The sequence below is a fragment of the Falco punctatus genome, assembly GCF_963210335.1.
Source record: "Falco punctatus genome assembly, chromosome: 8".
Lineage (NCBI taxonomy): Eukaryota > Metazoa > Chordata > Aves > Falconiformes > Falconidae > Falco > Falco punctatus.
This window is the reverse complement of record NC_137588.1, coordinates 46,442,020-46,468,248: the sequence shown is the minus strand read 5'-3', so window position 1 is coordinate 46,468,248 and position 26,229 is coordinate 46,442,020. Positions and strand designations below refer to the sequence as shown.

At 46.5% G+C, this 26,229-nt stretch overlaps 1 protein-coding gene across 5 annotated transcripts in view; it reads right to left on the bottom strand.

Annotated features, from left to right (window-relative positions):
- Positions 1-8,278: 8,278 nt before the first annotated feature.
- Positions 8,279-26,229, bottom strand: part of FBXW11 (F-box and WD repeat domain containing 11) — a 74,582-nt gene continuing 56,631 nt past the window's right edge. For all 5 annotated transcript variants that reach the window (XM_080398570.1, XM_080398571.1, XM_080398568.1 and 2 more), the window contains 8 exons: positions 20,988-21,125; positions 20,328-20,446; positions 19,058-19,307; positions 17,818-17,936; positions 17,091-17,201; positions 16,009-16,087; positions 14,281-14,469; positions 8,279-10,776 (listed from right to left, as the gene is read on the bottom strand). In XM_080398570.1, coding sequence (XP_080254696.1) covers positions 14,308-14,469; positions 16,009-16,087; positions 17,091-17,201; positions 17,818-17,936; positions 19,058-19,307; positions 20,328-20,446; positions 20,988-21,125 — 978 coding nt within the window. In that variant the 3' untranslated portion in view covers positions 8,279-10,776; positions 14,281-14,307. The remainder of the gene's footprint in view (positions 10,777-14,280; positions 14,470-16,008; positions 16,088-17,090; positions 17,202-17,817; positions 17,937-19,057; positions 19,308-20,327; positions 20,447-20,987; positions 21,126-26,229) is intronic.

Here is a 26,229-nt window from a genome sequence, read left to right as displayed (position 1 = left end):
AAGCAATGCGGCTAATGTCTGGCTCATGGCGCTTTTTCCCTCCACCTCTGCCGGTGGAGCAGCACGTGCAAGGGAGGGCTGCATTCCCAGAGGTTGGGTCTGGCCTGGGATTCTTAGGAAAAGCACTGTTGGAGTGAGGTGGAGAAGCGGATCCTTCCTGAATCTTTGTTTGTATGATGCCTATGCTCTTTCCTTAGGAGAAGTTGGTTCCGAGGCTTGCTGTGGCACTCGGGAAGGGTGGAACAGTGTCCAGGACGCCCCTGTGCTCCTGTGTAGAGGAATGAAGCTGGGTTAATTAGCAATGATAATATACAACTGTGGGTTGGCTTCAGGGGTGGTGGGTTGGCCGATGTAGATAAGGTGCAGCTGTGGCTGGTTAAGTTAGGTGGTTGAGAGCCGATGAAGAGAGAGCAGCTGGGGAAGAGAAGGTGAGAGAAGAAGAAGCAGAGAGAGAACACACACCCTGGATGAGGTGAGACAAGGAGAAGGCAGCAGAGAGGCTGTATGGAGAGTGTGCTGGTATGAGATGGTAAAAGACCTTGTTGCAGCTGCCTAGTTTGGAGAGTGCTGTGACACTCCTGGGCATCCCCTGGCTCGCAGGGCAGAGGAGGGTCCGTGTCCTGCAGGGACGTGCTGTGCCCATCCACGCTGCCAGCGGTGCCCATTGTTTAATTCAGGCTGGAAGCTTTTGGCTGCCAGGAATCCATAGCCCAGGCTGTTACCCACCTTGAAAAGAAGGACTAAGGCTTTGATCTTGATCCAATGGGATATTGTGGTTGGTGCTGTAAAAACACAGATGCCGAGGGCATGAATCTGGCCTCACTCTCTTGGAAAAGTGCCGAGAACTCAGTCCCGTAACTTGCTTCCCACACTTAGCAGGTGGCTCCCATGGGAAACAGCCTCTCTCAGGACAAGGCTGAAAGGTGCAGAAAGACACAAGTCCCAGGATCTCCTTCCAAAGGAAAGATTCAGACTCTGAAACCTCTCTACATCTTTTGTCTGTTTTTTGTTTGCTTGGTTTTTTTTTTTATAAAATACACAAGGATTTTGCCAACCATATTAGAGAAACATATTTCCCATCACTTGACTTCCTCAGCAACAGATTCATTTCAGTAAAGCTATTAAAAATCAATGGGGAAAAAAACCCCACAGAAGATATTATTTTGAATCCTTTTGTGACCTTTTGTCCCTGTTACTTCGCCTGCAGGACAGTGAGCATGACAGGGAGCACAGGAGGGGTCAGGTGGCAACTGGCAGAGCATCTTCCCACGGATGCAGGTAAGATGGAGCCCAGGCCAACGGATCAGCTCCTCTGGCTGAGTGCCAGGTGACGGGGCATGGCATGCATCAGCCCTTACCCTGAGAAGGCAACAACCAGCCCAGAGACAAATCCCTTCAGAGCTCCCAGTCGAAGCCCCAGCAGCTGCTTGCTGAGGAGTAACCGCTGCAGGGGTTGACCCTGCTGAGAGGCAGAGAGGAGAACAAGCCTGGTGGCTGCTCACTGCAGCCCTCCCTGAAGAAATTGCACCACACAATTAACAGCCACGTGGGGCTTCTTAGACAGACTGTTCTGTCATTAAAAAACAAAGCATGAGTGTTCACAGCACTTTCTTTCCCACCTCTTGTGAATAGCAGCTCGCTCATTCAAAACATAAACAAGTTCACATGCTCATGAAACCCTAAGGGACTGAATGGCTTATGAAACCTTAAGAGACTGGATTACTCGAGCCTTTCTTCCTTTTTTTTTTTTAATCATGAACACACCCCTCCTTCAAAAACATTCCCATTTGCAAGATTTAATGAACTGGTACAATGGGCTGCTCAATGATTCCCAAATTAGCGCAGGCAAACCTTGCCACCAAGAGCTGGGGAAGCCGGCAGCCAAGCCCATTTGAGACCTGCAAAGCTCCTGCTACTGTTTAAAAGAGCTGCTGCTCAGAGCATCCCAAAACCTTGAGTGTGAGGAGGCTCCGCCACACCCAGGACCAGCCACTGCCTGGGAAAAATCCAAGGCTGAGTGCTGCGCATCCCACAGCTCAACGCCTGCTTCCCAGAGATGCTCTAGAGAAGCTGATGTTTGTAACAAGAAATGCAAAGATTCAAGCTGAAAGAATCACTTAACGGAACATAGAGAAAGTGAATCTGATGGCAATGGGAGACAGAACCCAAAAAGCCACACCATGGCTGGGCACAACGCACCTCTTTTGTTCACAGCTGTTTATTCCAAGCGAGCCATCAGGGTGCCCCAGATGGGGTAAGGACATGTCTCAGTACCCGTGGGTGGCCAGAGGCTGTTGTACGTGACACTGGGCAGACGGTGGCTGCGCAGCCGGAGCCGCGAGTGCCAGCAGCGGGGAGGAACCCAGCCCTCCCCTGCTCCGCACGCCCCAGAGCGCTGCTGGTGTTGGGTGCAGGGGCCTGGTGCCTCAGTTTACCTTTGTCTCTTCTCTTCAAGGAAGAGATTTGGCTGTGGAAGAGGCAGCTTTCCTTTCAGCACAGGCTCTGCTGGAGGGATGCGCCAGCTCAGGAGCAGCCTTTGCTCCGGGTTCCACAGGCACCCCGTGATCTGCTCCGGCCAAAGGGCCCGGCACCACTTTGCCCATTGCCCGCCCGGCCAAGACACTCATCTGACAAAGTCAAAGCGCCTGGTCCCCCGCTCCCCTGCTCCTCCAACATGGAATCGACAGCTCGCCTTGGTGGAAGAATTACAGAAAAAAAGCAAGCTTTGCTTCTGAGCATGATGTGTTCGGAAATTAAAAATAAAACCTTCAAAGGGCTGCTTCAAAGGAAAAATGGAAGAAAAGAAAATACAAAATTTTTGACTGTGGAAAAAAAACAGTCAAGAGATACAAACGCATCTCTCTATTTGCACTGGCCTGTGCCAAGGAAAAGATGAAACTGCAATTCTTTAAATCATTCAGATGAGGAAAGCTGTTTCTACTTCAGCCCAAGACCTGTCTGCAGCTAAAAAATGGGGCCACCCAGCCAGGGGCTGCCCTGCCACCCCACTCGCCGGGGCTGGGGCCGTCTCTGGCACGCGGCAGCCCAGCTGCCCCGCTCACGCTGCTGGGTGCGAGGGAAGCCGTTCCCGCGCTGACACATCTCGCACGAGCGTGCCGGAGCCAAGCAACAACCGCCTGCACAGGGGATCCATAAACAGGCAGCGGGAACGTTTTACAGCTTGTTCTCCTCCTCCAGAAGGAAAACGTCTCCCCGGAGTGGGCACTCGCCCCCATCCATCTTCTCTTCTTGTTGGCACACATGGCAGCTGCTGTTCATGGAGCCTTTCCAGCAAGTACCAAGAATAAACCTCCAAAAATATACACCCCTCATGCTTCTCCAGAAGGGAAAGTTGCTGTTTCCGATCCTCCCGGAGACTTTTGGCTTGTGCAAGCAGCGGCTCCGCAGTGCAGCTGAGCAGCTCTTGGAGGGGAGGGCAGTGGCTGCCTCCCGCAGGCAGGGGCACGGGCAGGGCTGGCAGCACCCACCCCTGCGGCCCAGGTGGGCACCAAGCGCAGGGACCCACAACCTCTGAGCTGTGGCCACCCAGGGATGCACAGCCGTGCTGCCATCCCCAGCACAGTGGGGCAGAACTTGGCCCCCTAAGTTTGGTGCCTAAAGGTGCGAGAGGGCACTGGGGCAGGAGGTAGCACTGTGCTGGGGGTGAGGGCATGCCGGGGGCGCAGGCAGGGTGGGTTTCGGGGGTGAAGGAGCTCAGAAAGACAGAGGGAAACCCTGACCCACGGAGACAAAAGGGACATCCCTTGGAGAAGAGGCAGGAAAGCTCCTGCGATGGAAATGGGGAAAGGGGCCAGGATAAGACATTTCCTGACATGATTAACAGCCCCATGCAGCTGGCAGGAAGCACCCACACTTGGAAACCAGATCAAAGCACAGGGACACCAAAGCCTTCGCTGGAGCAGAGCGCTGCAGAGCGGCCAGGCACGGGTCCTGGTCCCCTACAGCCTCCTAAGCCCTCAGAGCATGTCACGAGCATGCAGGCCCGCCACAGCAGCCTTCCTGTTGCCATCCCGGGGCCTGTTGAGGCCCTACAGCCACCTGCTGCCTCAGTCAGGAAGGAGTTGAGGGTAAAACAACATTTTGCTGCCAGCAGCTCTGGACTGTGGGCACGGGTGGGAGGGGACACATGCTGCCACCTCCTTCCCCTTCACCAGCACACTGCTGGCCCTGAGCCACCCTTGCTCCGAGCACCTCCGCGATTGTTTCCACCTGACACCCAGAACAGTTTCGAATACAACAGATCTGAGATCCCTTCTAGGAGCTGGGCCGTGTTGAGCCATGGCTTTTGGAGGACACCCATCACATCCCCTCGCTGCTCCCCAAAACCGCTCTGTGCCGCTTGCTGGGGTTTCAGTGCTGCATCCCGTTACATACCTGCTTTGCTGCTATCTTTTAATCTATCATCTGACATTTTCTTATGTCTGTAATTAAGGCTGGAGCATCCAACAGCGCACAGCCTCTGACACGGGTGGCCCTCAGCAGGGTTTGGAGGTGCAGAGCTGCAGCAGAGCAAGAGCATCCCCCCACAGTGCCCTGCAGCCCGGCCTCCCCACAGCCCCCAGCTGCTTCGGGGGTGGGCGGGGGGTGGGGGCACGCACTCACGAGCGGCACTCACGCTCAGTGGACAGCCTTGTTACCTTCAGACCAGATTTAAAGTTCCCAGTTCCAGCCCAGTAAAGAAGTTTGGTGTCTGCCCAGCTGCAGCACTGTGCTGGGCAGCCCCCACAGCTGAGCCAGGCAAGAACAAACACCTGAACCCCCCCGCCGCACCGCAGACCTGGCACAGCCTCCACGGAAACACAGCCGGACTCACCGAGGACGGAAGGCGAGCTGTTCCTCCGCATCCAAGCGCTCCCTGCACACGCTGGTCTCTGCCAGCCATCCTGGCTTTGCAAGTTTTCCCACCGGGCCCCCATCAACCTCCTTCTCACGACCCCGACAGTCCGGCTGTCACTTCCCACTCGGGTCTTCTCCATCTCACAGCTGCTCAGGAGAAAAAAAAAAAAAAAAGCTTCTGGAAGCGGCGAGGAGCAGAGGCAAATGAAGAACAGGCATCTGGGGATAAAAATCGTGCTGCAGCAGAGGAGGGGGGCAGCAAGTCCAGCAAAAGCTCAGCCCTGCAGCGCCCAGTCCTGCACTGCTGAGAAGCCCCAGACAGGCCGGGTGGCGCGTCCAGCCTAAACACCCCAACTCCGCCACGGGCACCCACCTGCTGCTCGCCCTCCTGCCGCCTCCTTCAGTTATGCTTCCCATCGATTAATTAGACTGAAGTACATTTCTACCCAATTAAGCTCATCAACACAGCTCTGACCTCAACAGCCACCCAGGCTGAGTGGAGCTGGACTCGAGAGGAGGTGACATGGCAGTGCTGGCACAGGGCAAGCCAGGAGGGACCCCGCGCCGACACCCACGGTGATGGCACCAGCCCCAGCAGTGTTGGGCGGCAGCTGCCTCCCTGGGGCAACAGAGGAGGTGGAGAACTGCTCTCCCGTGGGAAAAGCAGAGCCTGGGAGCCACCAACACCAGACCTGCCTGCTCAGTCACAGCTCGGGGACAACAGCCCAGCCCACTTCAACATCTCTTTGGATGAGAGTTTTAAAAGGAATCTCACAAAAATAACACGGAGTTCTCCGCTGAGCGCTTTTCCCCTCTGATCCTCTTGACAAAGGGTGCCCACGGCTGTGCCCACACAGGCAAACCCACTGCCGCGCAGAGGGCGAATGGCCACACAAGCAGGACAGGGACGCAGCTGGCAGAGAACAGTGTCACCCCCAACGCGGGGGCACAAACCCCTCGGTGCCCTTCGCCTCAGCTCCAAATGCAAACCCTTCCCAGCTGCTGGCCACCGCGGTCAGCCCCGCTCCCCAGGAGCGCCAGGTACCAGCCCAGGGCAGAGACCCCCGTGATGCAACTGGGGCCACCCCAGCCTGCGCTGGCTGGAGCCCAGTGCGTCTCCTTCCCAGCACCAGTACGGGGCTGTTCGGGATCTGTGCTGGGAACAGCGCTGTTAGCACAGGGGTGTCTTCCTTAGCGCTGAGCAGTGCTCACACAGAGCCAAAGCTGCTTCTGCTCCCCACAGCCACCCCAGCAGCGAGTGGGGGGGGGGGGGCACCAGGAGCTGGGAGGGGGCACAGCCAGGACAGCTGACCCCAGCTGACCCAAGGGCTATTCCACACCGTATGGCATCATGGTCAGCACATAAAGCTGGGGGAAGGAGGAGGAACGGGGGGAAATGGAATGATGGCATTTGTCTTCCCAAGTGACCTACGTGTGATGGAGCCCTGCTGGCCTGGGGATGGCTGAGCACCTGTTCATGGCTCCCCCTCAGCAGGCAAACTCCTTATTTTTCATATTTTTTTTTAAATGAACAAACATAAACAAACTTTGCTTGTGCGCACAGCTTTTGCCTTATCTATTAAGCTGTCTTTATCTCAACCCACACGTTTTCTCACTTTTACTATTCTGATTCTCTCTCCCATCCTGCTGTGGGGGGAGCGAGCGAGCGGCTGCGTGGGGCTTAGCTGCTGCCTGGGGTTCAACCACGCCACCACCACATGGTCAGTGGCCAGGGCCACCTCACACCGCGCCAGGTGAGAACGCTCCATGGCCCCTCCATAACCAGGGCCAGACCCCAGAGCGGACGTCCCTGCCCGCTCACTCGGCCTGTCAAGCATCACTCGCATCACACCCAGCACCGCAGATCGCTCCCAACCCTCAGTGAAAGTCAAAGGGGCCCCAGCGCACCAGAATGGTGGGAGCCCCGGCAGAGGAGCCCACGGCTTCACAGGGAAGTGCTCTGGAAGGAATTAACAGATGACTCTTAAATAGGCTACAACTGCAAGGAAAAAAACCAACAAAACAACAAAACCCAAAGACCACCCAGGTGAGATGGAATTTTAAAGTTTGACCTCAAAGTTTATACCGCAGATTTTAGCAGATGTATCACAGGGCTGTCATGGCTTATTTGGATAATGTTGTTCAGCAAGACATTCACATCCCCTTTGAGCAGTTCAGCGAGGCTTCACTTCTCACAGTGCACTTCCAGCACAAATGACAGATTTTACTTGCTTTCCTCTCACTGAAGTGCAGCTCCATCTGAGCAGCAGCAGTGTTGCTTTGAAAATTATTATCCAGTGTCAGAGCGGGCCACGGAGAATGAAAAGGAACCTACACTAGACATTTTGAAGACCAAATTTGCTAATACTCGGCCAGAACTTTGTTCATATCCTCAGCACAGGGTCCATAGCACCTTTACAAACATTTCAGGTTAGTGCTCCCAACATAGACCTCACGAAAAAAATAACGCTTTCCAGAGAAGGTTGTTGGAGAGCCCCACGGTGGGCACACAAAGCCGGCTCCACCACTGAGAGGCCGAAGCACGTGACGTAACAAGGCATTTTCACCCCCTGCCGCACTTGTACCTGACCCCGAGAAGCCCGCAGGACCCTGGCCGGTCCCCCTGCGCCGACGGCATGAGCAGCAGCAGAGAGTCTGCACCATCAGGCACGGCTGGTCTGAACTTTCAGAAACAAACAGGAGCAACTCGTGAACCCCTCAGCACAGCAGCTTCTCAAATTGTTTAAAAATGAACTGAACTTACAAATAAAACTAGACAGAAGACCAGGGGTTAGAGGCAAAGACAAGAACTTTCCATCATTCGTTCTCACTAGCCACTGCACATTAGCAAAAGAAAACCCAAGAAAAAGCCTTTCCTGAGGCAGAGCTAGCACGGCACAGCCCCTTCCCTGCGCGGGGCTCTGGGCATGAGCACAGGCTGCTTTCGCAACCAGGGAAACGGGTAGTATTTTAAAAATTCTATCTGCGTTCTTGACAAAGTAAGAAAAACACTATTCTTGCGACGTTTCTGCTGACCCGTGGCATGGAAGCGCTGCAGCCAAGTGCCTCCGAGACGGGTGAGCCCCATTTCTCCCGTCCTGCCGACGCACGCGCTGCAGTGCGGAGATGGGCAAAGCAGCACCAGGAACCACCGGCCCCGCCAAGGCAGGGAGCTGCGCCACTGCAGATGCCTTTTGGGCTCGGAGGGCTCTGGCCTGGTAGCCACACGCCGTACGCTGGGTGCTGAAAAGCGGCTGGGGAAAGGCACCCAGAGGCCGCCGGCAGCCAACACGGCCCGCAGGGTAACGAACACTTACCAACACCCGCTCCACATCAGCATGGCTGCGGCTGAGCTTGCGTTAACTAATGCGTAATACCAACGCCTGGTTAGATGACATTACTTATCTATTTATTTGACAAATTAAGTTCAAACTTTTTTTTTTATTAAGCACATTCCACAGTACAAAGCTTTAGATCATGAACGATATCTGTACAATTTAACAGTTTCAAGAAGCTGTTCATACACCAACTTTCCAAACAGATAATTGGCAAACATAATTACAAGTTAGAATTAGACTATCCCAGTGCTTTGAAACATTAATATAGCAGTAATGTACAGTTGCTCAGTTATGGTTAGCAAAACAAAGTCCAGAGTGCAGCCAGGATCACTACCATTAATCCCAGGAGTCAAGTTCCTTGGGTGCCAATCACAAAAGTCCACTGCTATGTTACACAAAGCACAAAGAAGTTTAGACTGCATGTTCAAATACCATTATCTCCCAAGGAAAAACAGGAGTTTAAATCTTACACATGCATTTAAAAAAAGGACTCTTCTTCAGAAACAAATACCTTTTTCTTCAGGGCTGCGACAGATTTTTTTCCTTTTAAAACATTTTAATATTAAAGCTATTAGATGAGTAGGGTAAAGTAAGACACTTTCACGAACTACTGTCAAGCTTACCAAAAAGTGATCTTATGGACGCTTAGGAGCATGTATTTCATCTTCTGTACTTCATCGTGTTCGGTCATCTCGATGAAATAAATATCGTTGTAGTTAATACGTAAACAGGAGTTAACTTAAACACTGACCCCAACACCTCTCCCAGTGTGAAGGGTGAAGAGGAGAAAACCTTAAGTCGCACTTGTGTAACAGTTCGGTAACACCTTGACACACGCTCTCTTGGAATTCGCTTGACAGAAACGATGCATCTGACCAGGGCTGTCCCGCCGGCAGCGACCCCGCGGCAGTCCGACACCCCCTAACCTTGCTGACAGTAAAAGGGAAAAATGCAAACCCAAGAAACTGCTGCCAGAGGACAAAAAATATACAATGTACAAACGATTGAAGGAATGACAACACATTTCTGTGGCGGCACACGCATCTTCCCCAGGAAAACAGGTGGATTTCACGCTGAGCTTGACTGAAGCACAAAAGAAAAGCCACCAACAGGCGTAGTCACACACCGCTAACGCAGATAAAATATTCATGTTTGCATTTATCTATGTCTTACTCCGACATAAGAAAAATGCAGTAGCATTTATATGACCACATAAATTAAGAGGGGAGTCTATGACAACGTAAGAAGACAAGCATGCTAACAAAGAGGAACCGCGACCAGGACATCGCAACATGGTCACAGGTGATCGGTACAGGAAAGGAAACTAGCACGGTAATTAGCACGGTAATCAGCGTCGTAACCAGAGCATTGACTTGAAGGGACCTCCACTCCACCATAAGGAAGTGTTACAAATCAAACATAAATAAATTTAACTTTGGCCCATGGCATCTTCTCCACTGAGCAGCCAAACTAATGCTAAAGAAGGACATCAGCAGGCGTCTGTGAGGACCTACTGGTGTTCAAAGAAAGACACCTGTAAATACTGCGGCACAAAAATATAAGATACAGAACATAAATTAAACATTTTTTTTAATTTTTAAAAAGTTTAGAAATTACATTTTAAAATACGTAGTTCCCATTAAAAAAAAAAATCCTAATGAATACTGAAAACCTCCTTTTGCAGAGAAAATGTCTAGGTAACTCATATTAACCCCTACAGTGCCAGTAGTTAGAACATCCTGCTGCCAAGTGCTACCACATTTTGTATTAGTGTGTAGTGTCAGGAAATCCTGACTCCTAGCACCCGGAGGTTACACTGTTATGTACATTATATCTACATGCTTATACAGTATTTGAAATGAGGCAAGCACACATGGAAAGGTTTTACTATACCAAACATTAGGAAGCGTGGGACGGCTGTAGTACAGAGCACAGTTAAAAGGAAAAGACAGTGCTAGACAACTAGTTTAGATAACCTAGCCTGAATTACAGGTAATCTTTAATTTAAAAGAAATTATTGGTGCAGAAACAAGTAAACTGTAATCCAAAAATATTACTGAGCAATTCAGAAATATTTCTAAGAGTCCAATGTACACTCCTATCAAACAAAACAGGCTCTGAATCTGTCATGAAGTCTAAAGGACAATGGTGACTTTGAAAGCAAAGCTCTGTACATTCTGGGTATGTGTTTGGCACCCAAATTTCATTGGAGAAGGTTTTTTCTTTAAAGTCAGACAAAAGTGCAAAGCAATATAAATTAGGCCAAGTCCTCTCTTGACTTCTGATTTATTTCTGAAAAACAAGCCATCAGAGTTCAGTTTCTACGGACAATTTACATGTGAAGCTTTGGATTTCTCATTGCAGGGAAGGATGGGCTTCTGAAATTCATCTACTCGAAGTCAGTGAATTTGTAGCAAATTCAAAGACGACCACTGAGAGCAGGAAAGATTAAGAAATTTAGATATAGAATTGTGCTGCTTTGCATCTACACAGCATCTAGAACCCATTCTGACTTTAGCTGTCAATCAACATCTTCAGGCATGTAGTAGCCAAAAATCCAGTAGTTCAAGACTGTGAAACCCTGAAAAAGACAAAAGACAAGCTGAACTGTCGGAAGATACAAATCAAAAAGCAACATCTGGAGGAGGTTAGGCTCACACCACCTTGTGCACTCCAGGCTGACACTAAAAGGACAAAACACCCGCGAGGAGCGCACTGCTTACGCAACACGTTCACGGGGGTGCTCGCCCTCACTTACTTCCCTCAGTGCTAGCAGCCCTTCCTTTGAGGAGATGCACCTCCACAGGACACTGTCTTCGCTGTAGAATATGCTCGGAGTTCAGATTCTCAGCGGTGCTAGTCCTTGGGGGCGGCTGTTTTCTCACACGCGGCAAGAATCAACAGCCCTCCTGGGGACCAGCGGGTGAACCACCAGCGTCTCGCTACACACTGAACGCTCTTTCCTGCAACAGTGACCTGCCTACAACTGCGAGAAAATTCTCCTTTCTTCTCCACCCTTCAGAGGAGCAAGTTTTGCACAAGATGCGAGTTCAGGTGCTTTAATACAGGGGCTTTAACAAGGCAGACAAAGAACTCAAGCGGTTTTGTCTTCTGGTTACTTTTTCCAGCCACACGACTCCATTATTAGCCTGGAGACAGCGCAAGCTCTTAGTGTAACTGAATTTGAACTTTGATTTTACCTGCCACTTCCCCAAGCCATTATTGTGGACTACGGAGAGCCACCCTCTTCTGATACGAAATTCCCATGAAAGGTTAAAACACCTTCAGGTACTTCCCCTTGACTTCCCTTCCCCCAGCCCAAGGCCTAGTGCTTAATATAAGAATATTAGACCATCATATGGTAACAATTTTTATCATGTTACAATAAACAACAGGAATTCAACAGAAAGCAATAAAACTCTCGCAGTCAACTGCCAGGACTGTCAAAAATGATCTGCTTTGAAGAGGCATAACATTGCAAGCCTTGTAAAAAAAAAAGTGTACAGGGCTGCTTCAAAATTCAGAAAACTATAACATTTGAAAGCATATAAAACTGTTTCATTAAATGTCATAATGAAATATTAGCTGTCTGACCATAATTTCATGTAGAATTATGGTTTTTGGACTCTGAAGTCAGACAAACCTGTCAAAAAGTGACATCGCAGCATCTCCCCTACGTAGGAAACAATTATTAAGGGACTGTCATTACCAACCCCGACAGCTCCCAGGATGTGGAGATCTGCATGGTTTCCGTTGTGCGTCACGGGACAAGTCAGTCATAAGCTGTGCAAAACTGTCCAAGTGTGCAGAATTTGAACGCAAGAACACTGCCAAAGGCATTTCATATTTCACTGACAAATCTCAGTGACAGTGGGTCTTGTGGGCCACATGTGGCAAGCAAAAAAGAAGTGACACCAGCACACTGCTGCTCAAGCGAACCGATACAAATTTCATTCAACTCCTAATTTCTTTTGCACTTAAGACACACTATGTATAGCTTTTCCATGAATCAAAACTAATAAAAGAAGCCTGCCAAACATATTTCTGTATTTAAAAAACCCCACAAAACCAAAAAAAGAATATCAATCTCAAATTATAATTTCACAGAAGAAAGCACTGGTACATGGACTGGAAGGTAGATGGAGACTGTTCCTAAAACTACTGTTGTTTTCACACAGAGCCTATTCTATCTGTTTGAGAAGGCAAGGAAAGAAAAAAAAAAAAGAATTACTCTGAAAGGAGGAAAAAAATGTTTTCCATAGAGATGGAAAACCATTCAACTTCAATAAGCCTTGGAGTTCCCACAGCTAAAGTTCATTTAGGCATGGACCCAGGTGGCACAGAAGCCAACGGCAGTGTTCTCCATCTTAAAAGGAGCAGGAAATCCCTAGGGACGTTACCATCAGTGACAGCATCAAGTCCCCCACAACGAGGATGCAAGCACGTCATCCTGGATCAAAGTAATTTTGAAGTGGGAGGCACAGGTAAGCAATGCTGTAGGACCTGGCTCTTTGGGGAATTTCAGGATTTACCTCCCAGCAAGTTGTGTCTTTCAGTCACTTCCCCACCCTGCACAAACACCAAGTCCCACCTCCTCAGATGTCCGTTGTCCTGCTGCAGGCAGGACAAGGAAGTCCATCAGTTTTACTACCCCCCCCTTGCAGCATTCTTAAAATGCAGGTTTAAGGGAAAGTCCCGTTAACTGCTGATTCTGCACGCTACCTCATCAGCATAGCGTAAGGCTTCTTTCCTTAACCGTGGGCCTGCTTATATTAAATAAATACAGGTTCAGGAGGACGGACAGGCCACTCAGCCTAGCGATGACCAGCTTTCTGCTGTGACCCTCTGCGAAACGGAACAAGCCAAGTGTCATATCCAGAGAGGACGCTAGCCTGGCTTTTTTTTTTTTTTTTTAAAAAAAAAATGAGTAGTTCAGTTAGTAGGAAAGGCAGCCAACACCTTCCTGAGCAATGCTTACAGGTGCGAGAAAACTAATTTTTAAGAACCAGCATCTCAAAGCAGCAAAGTGTGTCTTCACAAGGAAAGTTTATTTCCCAGCCAGGAACGAGCCTACAGAAGGGGTAGAAAAACCTGAGGAACTCATTGCCACAGCAGGGATAAACACAGAGAGAGAGATAATGGAAATCCATGCTCACGTGAAGACACAGAAATCTTTTCCCACAATGTTTAAGCAAACTATTAATTTTCTACTTCAAATAAAATAAATCCTTCCTGTTGGGGCAATGTTGTTTTTTAACGCCTCTTTTTAACGCTGCGGTGTCTCCACTTCCTTGGACGCATCCAGTCTCAGCACCAGCAGAGAGGGAGCACTGGAGAAAGGGGCGACTGCCCTGGTAAGGCCATTTCCCGGCATTCACAGCTATTTATAGTTTGAAGTGCAATTGTTGGCAGTAATATAGATGACACAAGGAAAAGAATCCCCCGTCCTAACAAACAGATCTACAGCAGAGCTTTTACCCATAGCGCTTCAAGAATTAAATGAAGCTGACTTGCAGAAAAAGGGAAACAAAATAGGCAAAGTTCACATGCACCGCTTCTGACAGCTCCAAGTTGTCACGTTGCCTAACACAACGTAATCTTTAGCTCTGAAAGCTTTCCCGACTCTTGTGATTATCACAAAACTGCTCATTTCAGATAAGCATTTGCCCAAAGATCACATGCGCGTTCAGTTTACTAGGGATGCAATACAATGCTCGTCACAAAGCTTCACATAGTGAGCAGATGCACCAAGGGCTCTAAAAGGCTTCGATTTCACACGGTATCTGGACTACCTGTGCAACACACCAAGTCTCCTCAATTTCCAAGAAAGTTGTGAATAGCTAGTAACTTTCCATAATACCTGAAGTACCCAATTACAAACAGGAGGAGTTACAGAAGGGGGTAAGACAACGTGACAAGTTTTATAAGCTGAAGCATGACCATACCAAGGTTAGATGGTAAAAGAAGTGGCACAAATAGGTTTTACTTTAAGAAAAACGTCCCCTTGCTGTTTTGACTGAGCCAACCTGCAGGCAGAATGATAATTTCAGACATTTGTAATACATTCAGTAAGAGGGAGACTTACCTTCTGAGGGTAGTAAAGTGCAGACTGTTATCTGGAGATGTAAGTGTATGTTCTAGATGGAGAGCGGGTCTCGTTCTGGGCACTGGGTGGCACGTTTAAGAAATCCCAAATCAGAATTGTATCGTCGTGGGAACTACTAATGATCTGAAATTCATCAAACTGAAGTCTAAAGACACGTCCTGAATGTTCCTGTGAGCAACACAGAATTGGTTAGCAAGGTAAGAAGAGAGCAACATTTCATCACCTCTGCGCTCACACGTGTATCTGGGCACAGGCTGGTGTGTTCCAGCTCTGCAGTGCTGGTTAAGAAACCCTCAGTTACAATCACACTCGAGTTCAAGAAAAGCTGGGTTTGTAGATAGGCTTTTTCAGCAAAACACGCGGCTTCCAAACCCAGTGCTTGTGAACCCTGCGCCTCCCCCAGAGGGGCCAGCCGTGGAGGCTGGGATTATTCCAGCCAAAAGCAGCCTATCAATCGAGAAGCAGCAATGTAGAAGATGGGCTGGCACGGGCAATCTGCCAGGGCTCCGTCTCTTTTTTCAAAAATTACATTTGCATTCAAGGCTGCCGCTACCTCCACCTCGGTACAGCCCCGGTGCACATCCCACATCCCAGCCTGGGACTCGCTGCCGCACGGACCGGCACAGCTCCGGCTGGCTCACCAGGCAAGGCGACTGTTCAAACGCTGCCGTAGGAAAGGGAGGCAGAGTGCACACCCTGGCAACTCCAAGAAATCTCAAAATGGCACTTAGAGGCCCAGAAAGGGTTCTTCCTGCTTGCCCTGCTTATCCGTTTTTACTATGTTTAAACAGAGTAGGCTGCCTTCGTTAGAGAACTAACCAAAACCTCAGGCTGATCTCCCAGCCGTGGCCGGAGCTGCAGTATGCCCACAGCAGGGAAAGAGCCCGCTTCTACTGGGAAACTGAATACACCGCATTCACATGGAAAAGGACAGTTAAATCTCATCTCATTGCAAAGACTACCGAACAGAAAGGAAAATAAGAAGCATTTCTAGCCACGTAAGCACTTCTTTAGGTGTTGGAAAAGCCAAGCACATGCTGAATACACCAGTTTCCATCACAACAGTCCATAACTTTAGGTTGCTACTACTTTGCCAAACTGACTCCTGAAGCAGAATTTCACACACGTTTCAGTGAAAAGAACAATGAACTCACTTCCCCAATCTATTTTTAATAAGGCCTACTGTCATAAACCAAAATCCTTATTACAAAAAAAGCCCCCAACTTAAGCAACAGCCTTAAATCTGAGAGTTCTCTGAAGCGATTAGAGTTCTTGTGGTAATCAGTCTCAACCTCCCTTCCCTCTTCACATCTCTTCCTTCCAAACTGAAGGGTTAGGAGAAGAGTTTGGGAAAGGCTCACAAGATTCCTCCCCTCTTTTTAATAAGGGGAAATTTAAAGCCAGCCCTACATTAGGGGAACACACCAATAACTGAAATAATTTGATACGGTGTCATTCTGATACTTTTTTTTTTTTTTTTTTTAGAGTATCCAAGCATCTCAAACTAGAAAAACCTCAGTCTTTCTTTTAAGCTCAGATCCAAATAATTCAGGATATACCAACATATAAATTCTTCTTTATTCTTATAATAAGCAGCAGCCTAGGCTTTATAAAACACCCCGAGTTTCTCACCTATCCCACTCTAATAATGCCTCTCACCTGCAAATAAAAATTTCAGATAACCCCAAATGAATTAATTTTACATACCACTAACGTACGCAAGCATAATGTACTTGCTGGGGCACGAGGGTCAAGAGCAGCTTGCAAGTCCCAAACTTTAATTTTGCTACAAAGTAAAATAAGAAGCTCATTAGGAAAGCATTGTTTCAAGTATAGGCATAGGAAAAGCATCTAAAGCAATAGAAAGCACGCCAGATCTTCCCTACAGGTAGCTCATCAGGATCAAGCAAAATGTTAGAATTTATTTTCACTAAAATACTAACGCTGAATCTCGTGAAGACACAGATAGTTTTGTATTTCTTTTTAGCAGCAAATACGGTGATGTCTTTGAGCTGGACCAAGTGGGCTGGTTCTATGAAAGACAAACTGACCACGCATGTGCAAGCCAGCTGGAACTGCAGAACATCTCAAAAACTCACAGCACTACTGGCAAGGTGCAAAATTCCCATGGGAATTAGGCTGGGACTGCCAACCCTGGTGTGACACTGAACCCTAACAAAAGGCCTGAGACAAACACAGCTCCAAAATTGTTTTCAGTCACTCTACTGCTCACCACAGGTATAAATCAGGCAGACAAAGAAACGGAGAATTTGGACATTGTAAGCTGTCATGGATCCACTACACACTGAAAAGACCGAGCAAGTCAGAAGCGCTAACGGTGGGGGCTCCTGCCCTCAACCCAACCGAAATGGGCACTAAAGACTTCTTGGAGCCCCACAAGATACATTTACACTCACAATAAACATTTTCAGGGTGCTGTCTTATAAAAATAGAAAAGCCTGAACTACTAAGTACACAGGATGGGGCAAGGAGCAATTCCTGAGTGAAGAAACAAAGGGATGTCACTTCAGCCAAACAAAAGTTTACTTTCTATGGAAAGTCAAACTTGAGTGATAACACAGTTTAGGAGTGTGCTAAAGAGCACCAGAAAAGCAGTTTCTTGGCAACTTAAAACTGCAGCCTGCTGCGCTGAAATGCTCAAGCAGAAGCTGCTCAGGTAAATATTGATCCATCAGAACAGAACCCTCACACAAAGCTCAATGGCTTTCGCAAGATGCTTTGTTAAGAAAGGCAAAAAAGTTTTTTTTAAATTGCTTCCAAAAACATACCCATCGTAGGCTCCACTAACAATCCTCTTATTGTCGAACCTGATGCATCGAACAAGTTCTTCATGGCCTTCTAATACTCTTAAACAGGCACCGCATTCAATGTCCCATAGTCTTAAGAGAACAGAGGAGAAAGTCTTTTGAGTACTTCAGGTTCAGCACTGCCCCTTAGCCTCACGCACAGCAATTTAAGCATGCTAGAGTGGTTTTCTGTGGGAGATACCACATAATTTGCTTCAAAAGGCCTGAGAACCACGAGATGTTCCTTGCATGCAATTCAGAGATAAATCTGGGTTGCAGCTGCAGTATAGCAAAATTAATTTTGATACTACACGCATGTAAAGGCTGGATATGTGTTATCTTGGGAAACTTCAGCAGGCTTTTTTCTATTCTGCATAAATCAATGATTAGAGGTTCAGAAAGCAGTTAAGAAAACCAGTGACCAATGTCTTCCCCATCTCTTCAAGCAGAAGACAAGGTGATAAACCACAGCAATAGAGAAGTTTTGTTTATCTCTGTCATAAACCTCAGTGCCCTACTTTTGCACAGCGATGTGATACACTCTCACACTGAGTTAAGTTCCATTCATACATCATCTGCTCCAATAGCAAGGTGCACCAAGCATGTTTTCACACGCAATAGTGCGGGACAGCATCAAAGGTTGGGGAAACCCTATTTTCCACATGAAATGTACAGTGTTACACACCAACAGCAGTTTGTGGGCACCCACCGGATGGTATTGTCTGAAGATCCACTGACAACTAGTCGATCCCTGTACTGGAGGCACGCAATGCCACGCTTGTGCCCGTTCAGAGTACGAACAAATTCACATGTACTTGTACTCCAGACCTGTGAAACACAAGATAAACGCTCTTTTGAGTATTACGCCCAAACAAAGTTTTTGTATTTCAGTAGAAGCCATTATGAATCCATAAACAGAAGAGGTCTGAGGCTGACCTTTGCTGCAGTGGAACAAAAACTGGGAGGGTATTTTTGTGGGCAAAGAGCAGTTACCCGGCATTAACGGGAGGTGGGCGCTGTGGGGACCTTGCGGTGACAAGAGCCACGGGCACTGCTGCCGCACATCGAATCAATGAGAAAAGTTGGGGGCGGTTGTATATAAAATTTGCAGGTGGTAGAGATGGCCCTAAATGATTTCAAAATCTTGATTACGCTTGCATATCAGTAAGTAATCATTTTTAAAATCGGAAGTTATCACATACGCAAGAACACCACATTACCAAAGAAATCAGTAGCAATCCACTAGTACAAGGCGGCCAGAACTGTGGCCCATAAAAGTTTGGTTGCTGCTTCTTTCTTAATATTAAATGATTCAATCAACTTTGCCCATTTTTAATGAACTGTAATTGAAGTTGTAACGTGGAGTATCCAGTGGCTCATTTCCCAACACGGAGTGCAGCGGGATCTCTGGCAGGTATTTGGACATTAAACTGCCAAGAGCTTTTTGGCACAGTCCAAGGTAGCTCTGGTTCTAGAGAGGGAAGGGTGGAAACACCTTTATTATATTAATAAGCTCTGGGTAACTCAAATCTTCTGGTATGTAATAATCTTCAAATAGAGGCTCTTAATTCTTCAAACATGGCAAAGCCTGGTGGAGCTGCTGGGAAGGCATGGCAAGGAAAGGCAACTGCTGATAAATTTCATGTCTGGAACAGGACTGCCAATTGAAATAGAAAATACCACTTGGAAAAAGGCACAAAATGTTGCCATATTTAACAAACCAACCCATACCTTGAGACTAGAGCTCAAACAGCGAATGGGCTTTACTTTTTTGCAATTGTACGACAGAAGCCACAAAAATGTTACAAGCCTAGTTATGCACATAAAGACATTAACAGCTAGCAAGAGGAAGCAGCCAGCTGAATGCTGAAGAAAAAGACACAGAACTGCTCAGAAGCTTTTCTGGCTTGGTAGGCATGCAGCCCTAGGGTAGCGCTCTGCCAACGTACTTTAATGGTCCTGTCACCTGACGCTGACACAATATACTTGTCATCGAAGTCTACCACGTTAACAGCAGCACGATGGCCAACTAAGACACGGCGCAGGGTGATGTCAGTAGGTGATGCCATATCCCAAACAGCAATTGATCTGTCCTTCGAGCATGTCACCATTAAGCCGTTGCTGAACCTTAAATGAAGCACTGCCTCGTTGTGATGAATCAACGTGTTCAGAACTTCACCTGTATTTACATCCCAAACTCTGCAAAAGAAAAGAATTTTATTCCAAATGAAGGATGATGACTATGCATGGTGTAAAGCGTAAACATGCACAAGTCTGTCATTATCTCTAATGACAACCCCTCTAGGTGCCTAACATCTCTTAGGGCTTGGGGAAGGCAGGCACTGGGGTATCCTAGTTCACGTCTCAGACTGACAAGCAAAAATTAACAGCAGCAACAATTAGACCAGGAAATGCCTACGCTGGGACCACTGCTAAAAGAAAGAGCCGCTTAACAACTCTACAACTCTTCCAGGATGACTGAAGCTTGTATGATGTACAAATTGATGGAACAGGCCAAAACAAATACTATCCAGTTTGGGGTTTGTTTTTTTTTCAGATTTACATCATTCATTCAGATTTCACACACACCAGTAGCAACTGGGATACAGCACCCTCCAGGGCTACCTACTAGCTTACATGAAGTGAAAAGTCACTCCTTAATTTATAGTACCTGAAGGGTGTCAAGATGAGCTCTTAACTTTTGAAAAGTTTTATAGACACTGACGTTGGCATAGCAGTGCAAGATACCAGGAAGCGACAAGGCCCTTCCACTGATCTGTACCAGAGTGCCTTTACATTGGCATCTACTGACTATTGAATTCACACAAGAATTTAAACTCTGTATCATCATAATTCCAGTCAGACAAGTGCTCAATATATACCAAATAACCTTTCATAAGGGCCATAATTAAGAGATGTCAGAAGGCAGTACAAGAAACCCTAAATGAAGAAATTATTGCCTAGTTGGCCATCAGCCATTCTACAACTTCAGGATACGCCTTGAATCACTCAGATCATACTCCTTCAAAATTCTTAACACTAACAAAATGAGACAGATTTGGAAAAAAAATGTATTGAATGTGATGCTTTGCCAAGTATGAGTATCTTCATTTTGGAATAGCAGTATCACATTCCCATTAGGGATGTTTTCTGATATTTAGAGATCATTGTAAATATTCCCAGCTCTGATACTCAAATCGTTTTTGTGCAAAAACTTACCTCACTGTAGAATCTGAAGATCCAGTTACAATGACTCTTTCATCATACTGCAGACAAAGAACCGAGCCAGTATGTCCTGTTAATACTTTCAAACATTCCAAGCTTGTTTTGTCCCAAATCTGTTAAAAGCGAGAAGAAAAAACGGCTTATCAAGATCAAGAACACTGATCCAAGAAGGAAGAAAACCAGAAAGAGCAGGAGGAATCCGTGGGCAGTTAGCCTGGCCGATCAGTGGGCCCGTCCTCCCTTCCAGCTTCAGGAAGTCTTAACAGAAGTTTTTGACAGAACAGCAAAATAATTAATGGTCATGAAAAGATAAAAGCCTGGTTTGCAAGAAAAATGCCACGTACGATTAGCATGAAAGCAACGTGCTAGCATGAAAGCACACACAGTCTTCATTCACGTTATGTGCACTCTGATTTCCCAAGCATTTCTTTGTGGTCAATAGCATTGATCTCTGGCTGGGAGTTGGGAATCCCCAAAGTTTCCAGGGCAAAGTGCAGGTGAGAACCTTGCCAGGCTACAGAAGACACTGACCTTGCACAGATAAATACTGTCCCATGATGAGACAAGAGAAATCAAGGAAACACAAGCAGCTAGCTTTCCGAGGCAGAATTACCCACTTATCTCCAGGAAAAGACTTAAAAAAAAAGTGTTTACCTTAATGGAGTTGTCTCGTAGGCCACTGATAATCTTTTCATCATCATACTGTAAACAGTAGACACCTTTGCTGTTTTCAGAGCGGCACTGAATCCTTTGCAAATTATGCCGCCCACATCGCCAGTTAGATTCTATAGTCTAACAAGAGGGGAAACAAGCAGGGGTTAGGCATGAGGCTGCATGCTTGACATCTCCAACACACACAGAGCAATCTTTCCACTTCTACATATGTCGTCCTTAAATTTGAAGTATATAAGACTTAAACGTATCTTCCCCCCCCCCATAAAAATACACAAAACACGATGAATCGGGACTTCTGTAATTTGTCATGGCAAAGGTTGTTTGCTGGTGAAAATTATGGCCAGCTAACCTCACTGAGAATTTCCCAAGGAGCCGTTAGAGACACGCATTTAATAACAATCCAGTTCCCCACCCCCACACCCCAATTTACACGATCATCTGACACAAGCAGCAAAGATTAAACCAGGAGCTCATATGGTGCCAACATTCAGCCTCACCCGACTAACGAACATTACAGAACTGCTGAGTCCAACAGGGAGGTTAAGGGGTTCCTGGACCTTCCCTTCCCCTACCCAGCCACTTCACCTGTTAACCGTCACACCTCTTAGAAAGGGATTTTGAGATACAAAAGCCTCCTCTAAGCACCCTGATCAAAATAAAACCAAACAGGGACTGTAAGGTTCCAAATAATCAAAACTTACTTCCCCTGCCCCCTGCCTCAAACTCTGTGGAAGTGTAATTCTCAGTATTTTCATTCTGAGAGGTACATTTAAGAAAAGAGACCTTAAACACACCTTAAAAAGCTGCAAACGATTGTGTAGCAGAATCAGGATGATTACCATGCTTTAATCAGCTTAATTACTTCTAAGACAACCATCAGTCTCAAAGAAATACAGGATTTTGGACAAGAAGTTTGTAACAACAATCATAACAAAATCTATGCACAGAACCCCTGGCCAGCACCTGCAGTACCTACACAAGCTGGGATGCTCTCCATCCTCCAGGGCAGGCACCAGAACAGGCCGTTAATTTAGCGGTTTCCCTGGGATCCCCCCAAAATACCGTGTGGAAACCTGGGGAGAGGCTGGCTGACTGCCAGCTCACTTGGAAAACCCTATTTATAACCAAAGCCTAACTTTCAAAGCAATAGCAGGCACCACTGCAGCTCCTCCAAGACTGGAAAACAACAGAAACACTTATTAAAGGCAAAAGTGCAGTGTCACTACGACGTCCCAATTCTAGGAAAACACCTCCAAGGGAAAACTAACCCTACCGCTTTGTTTTCCATGCATTTGCTCCTTCATTTGTCTCCCATTAGGCAATTTGGAGAGAACTACACATAGTCATAATACAAACCTGATGTGCCACAGGAATTTGTCTAGATCATAAGTACTAAGAGATGCTTCTAGAGGAGCCTGCTGACAAGCTATTCATCCTCCCTCAATCTCTTCCAGTTTGGTGGGGAAGCTAATGAAATTAAGATAGCAAGTCGTCCATCAGTCTGGGATCAACTTTCCCGGCCAGCTAGCGCACTGCTGGTTGTCAGACTGGGAACTGGGCTTAAAACGGTCCAATCTGACACCGTCCTGGTTCAGCCCTGGACTCCTGCCTTGAAGGTAGCAGACTGCTCGCCGTGGTACTTGCTCAGCACGGGATGGAGGTTTTCAGGAAGAAGGACAGGCAGTTCTCAAGCTTTATCCGAGATTTATCATCTGTGCTAGAAGGGCAGAACTGCAACTCATTAACTCCTTCGTCACTGCAGAGATGACCCTCAGAAACAGGGGAGGACTGTAGACATTCATGAACCAATGTAACAGCTGATCTGAAGGCAAGGTGTTTAAAAATGCAATACTAACACTGAAAACACAGGACAAAGCATCACAGATTTGAGTTAGCAAATTTAAATAGTTTTGGAAGCCATATATGTTCAGATATTCATTTCTAAGAAGTCTTACGGGAGAGTTTTCCTAAAGCAACGTTTTTGGAAAGGTCTGAAATCAGCAGTGGTACAGAACACATGCCAGATTAGCTGCTGACTGCTCAAACACCACTTGAGCACCTTCATGCTTTGGCTTCCCGCGACAGCGACTACCAATAGTTACAGAATACATTAAGACCATCACAAATCAGAAGTTTTGCTTGTAACAGTCTCCCAAACCAAACAGCAGTCAGTGAAGGTATGGCCACCAGCCACTGGGGACACTAGCTGGGCTTAATTCTTGGAGGTTCACTATAGGAAGCTACTTAATAAGTTCCCCATAAGAAAACGCTGGCTTCAAATAAAAGAGACAAAAGTATCATGTATATCTATGTGATGGCACTCTAAAGTGTAAAGTCATATGCAGGTGCACATTTTAATTCTGTGAATAGATGTCATTTCGTTTAGACATTATATGGCGTGGCTACTGTGGGAAAATACTTCATGTTTTTCGAGAACTTGTAAAATCCCCTTACACTGCGTAAATTTTGAATACGCTGGGAAGGTAGCCACAATACACAGAGAATATACAGCAGCATTTCAATTGGCAATAGAGTGAAAACAGATGTGGACATATAGAGAAATAACATTATTTTAGATGACTAAATACGGCTGAGTGGGTGGGCAACCTGGAGGACCCTCTGAAAAGGAACATGTTTAATACAATACTGGAAACCACATTAAAGCTTCTTGCTATAGGAAACTTCTGGTAGTTACTGAATAGGGCAGTTAGTAAAAGTCTTCATCCGCAACCACCTTCCAGGAGATATCTCCATAGACTGTGTACACGTTGGGTAGGTATGCATGCACGTAGAAGGGGCAAGGAAGAAATCGCTGTGTTACAGACTGTTACAGGCATCAAGGGTTAATGATGAAGTGACCCACAGGTGATTCGCATGTTTATGACTCCAAACCTAATACCAATACATGCAAAAACCCACTCCTGTATTTTCTACAGATCCCCTCCAAGTCTCTGATAACAGCCTCTAAACATGGGTTTCACAATGAAAAGCAGGATGTTGCAGAACACTCTTGCGTTAGTTCACACACAAAGAGAAAAAGTTTCTCACGCTTTCCTGAAAGCTCACTAGAGCAACAGCAGCAAGTAGTTGACAAATGCTGTATAACCAACAAAATCTGGACATACAAGGGATAAAGACCAAGTATGAAGCCAAAGCATCTGCCACAGTAGGAGAGCCATTTGGCAGCTGAAGAAATGCATAAATGGATAAAAAAAGGCATTTAGAGAGAAAAGTACACAGAAAACAGTCCAAGATACAGAGGTATAGCCAAGCCTTGATCATGCCAGAATACATTTGCTGGTACAAAGATGCACAGTTAAAAAAGATGCATTTCATCTGGATTAACAGTTGGAACATTAACTATACATTGGAAGCGTTAAGGATAATCTACTAGGAACAGGGTTTTTCCCCCATTCGATAATGTACACTGTGTTCAGCAATTTGGCTAAAAATTGCATTTTTATCCTTGTGAATGTTATTACAGAGTAAGTGGGTTTATCTTAATCCCATAAACCAAGGAGTTTGTTCCCTCTGAATACACAATTCTTCAGGATAAATGGGGCAGAAAAAAAGGAAAAGGAACATACACATTTGTTACGTACGTAGGGATTTCTGCTGAAGCATTAGGCATTTACACCAGGGGCAGTTAAAATCCAAGCCCTTGTTCTTCACATGCTTTCTTCAAAGAAAAAAAGAAAATCCCTCCTGACTGTGGCAGAGGAAAGGCAGAAGCAAAGGAACTTATGTCACCAGGGTAGTGAGGGCTTAATATTTCATTCATTATGAAGTTAAGAGAGTTTGATAAGCGAAGACAAAATGACAGCTTGGTCATGGCACCAGGCTCCCTGCATTTCTGAGGTATTTCACCTCTCAGACTCTCTGAAGATGCTGCAACTGGTTTTTTTTTTTTTAGGGGGATAAAAACAGCATTAAGCTCTTGAAGAAGGATTCCCTAGATCCTGGCTTGAGACTAGAATTCACTGCTGGGTCTCCTCGCTGCTGTTAGTGAGGGCCAAAGAGCTTTTGTAGTCTCTATACCAGCCTAAAGAAGAAAGGCTACATGATAACTTATTACCTAGAAGGCTTGAACTGGTCCTCAAAAGGAATCTGCAGAGCGCTAGCTGTCCTGTCATTACCACAACAGCATGAACCGCAAGATTTCTGACACACAGGCACGACTGGCTCACAGCAACAGATGACAAAACGTGCCAGCAGCAAAGCAGCCCTGAGGACTAAAAGCCCTGCAAGAAAAGAGCATCACCATCTTTCCTGCAAGTCTCATCACTTCTACAAACGACTGTTGTTAAGGAGCTAAGCGCTGGTGGTAGGCATGTAGCAGCAAAGACAGCTAAAAGCTCACAGACCACAGGGACAAGAGCGGCACTGGGGCAAGTATTGTACATGAACAGCAATAGGAGCGCCAAAGCAGCATGGCAGTAAAAGCACTTGCACTGTATCCAACATCCCCTTCGTAAAACAACTCCTCAGACCAGCTGCATAATTCAAGTGATGAACAAGAAAATTACGTGGTCAGTAAGACATCTCAGTGGAGTAGCTGATGAGTTTTGGCTGCAGACATGGTATATCTAATTATACATTCACTAAGACTTGAGCATATTGTCAAATGATTCAACAATGTTCAAACCTGAACCAGTAAATATGTCTTGGAAGTGAGCAGCAGGGTATACAATGTCCGTACCAACATCCTGAACATAAATTGGCACTGCTATTAGAAGAGAGAACACCAAGTGCTGCAAACCATCCACCACCACATCTTGCCAATTATTATCCCACTTTTATCATTAAGCATATTGCCTTTCCCTATTAATTTTCTTACCTTGTTCCATGAAAAAACCATACCAACATGACTCATGCTACACCAGAGGACTCAGCAGAGTGACTAGATTTGGATTTTACTCCCAAAATGCTTTGAAATGTAGAAGGCAGCAGCTATACAACTGGGAGCTACATGACACCATCTCCCTCCTATGACAGCTCTTTACTGTTTAAGTTAAAATTTATACACTACTGCTCATCAAAAGAATCTGCACTTTCCGCTACCAAGAATTCTTCATATTTTAGATTATTCACAATTAAAGCTAAGTGAAAGCCCAGAGGAAACGAAGTTACATGGAAGAAGTCGTTGCCATATTACATGGCAAGAGGTAGGAAACAGTAACATAGTAAATAAATGCAAGGAAGTAAACCTAAGAAAAGATTA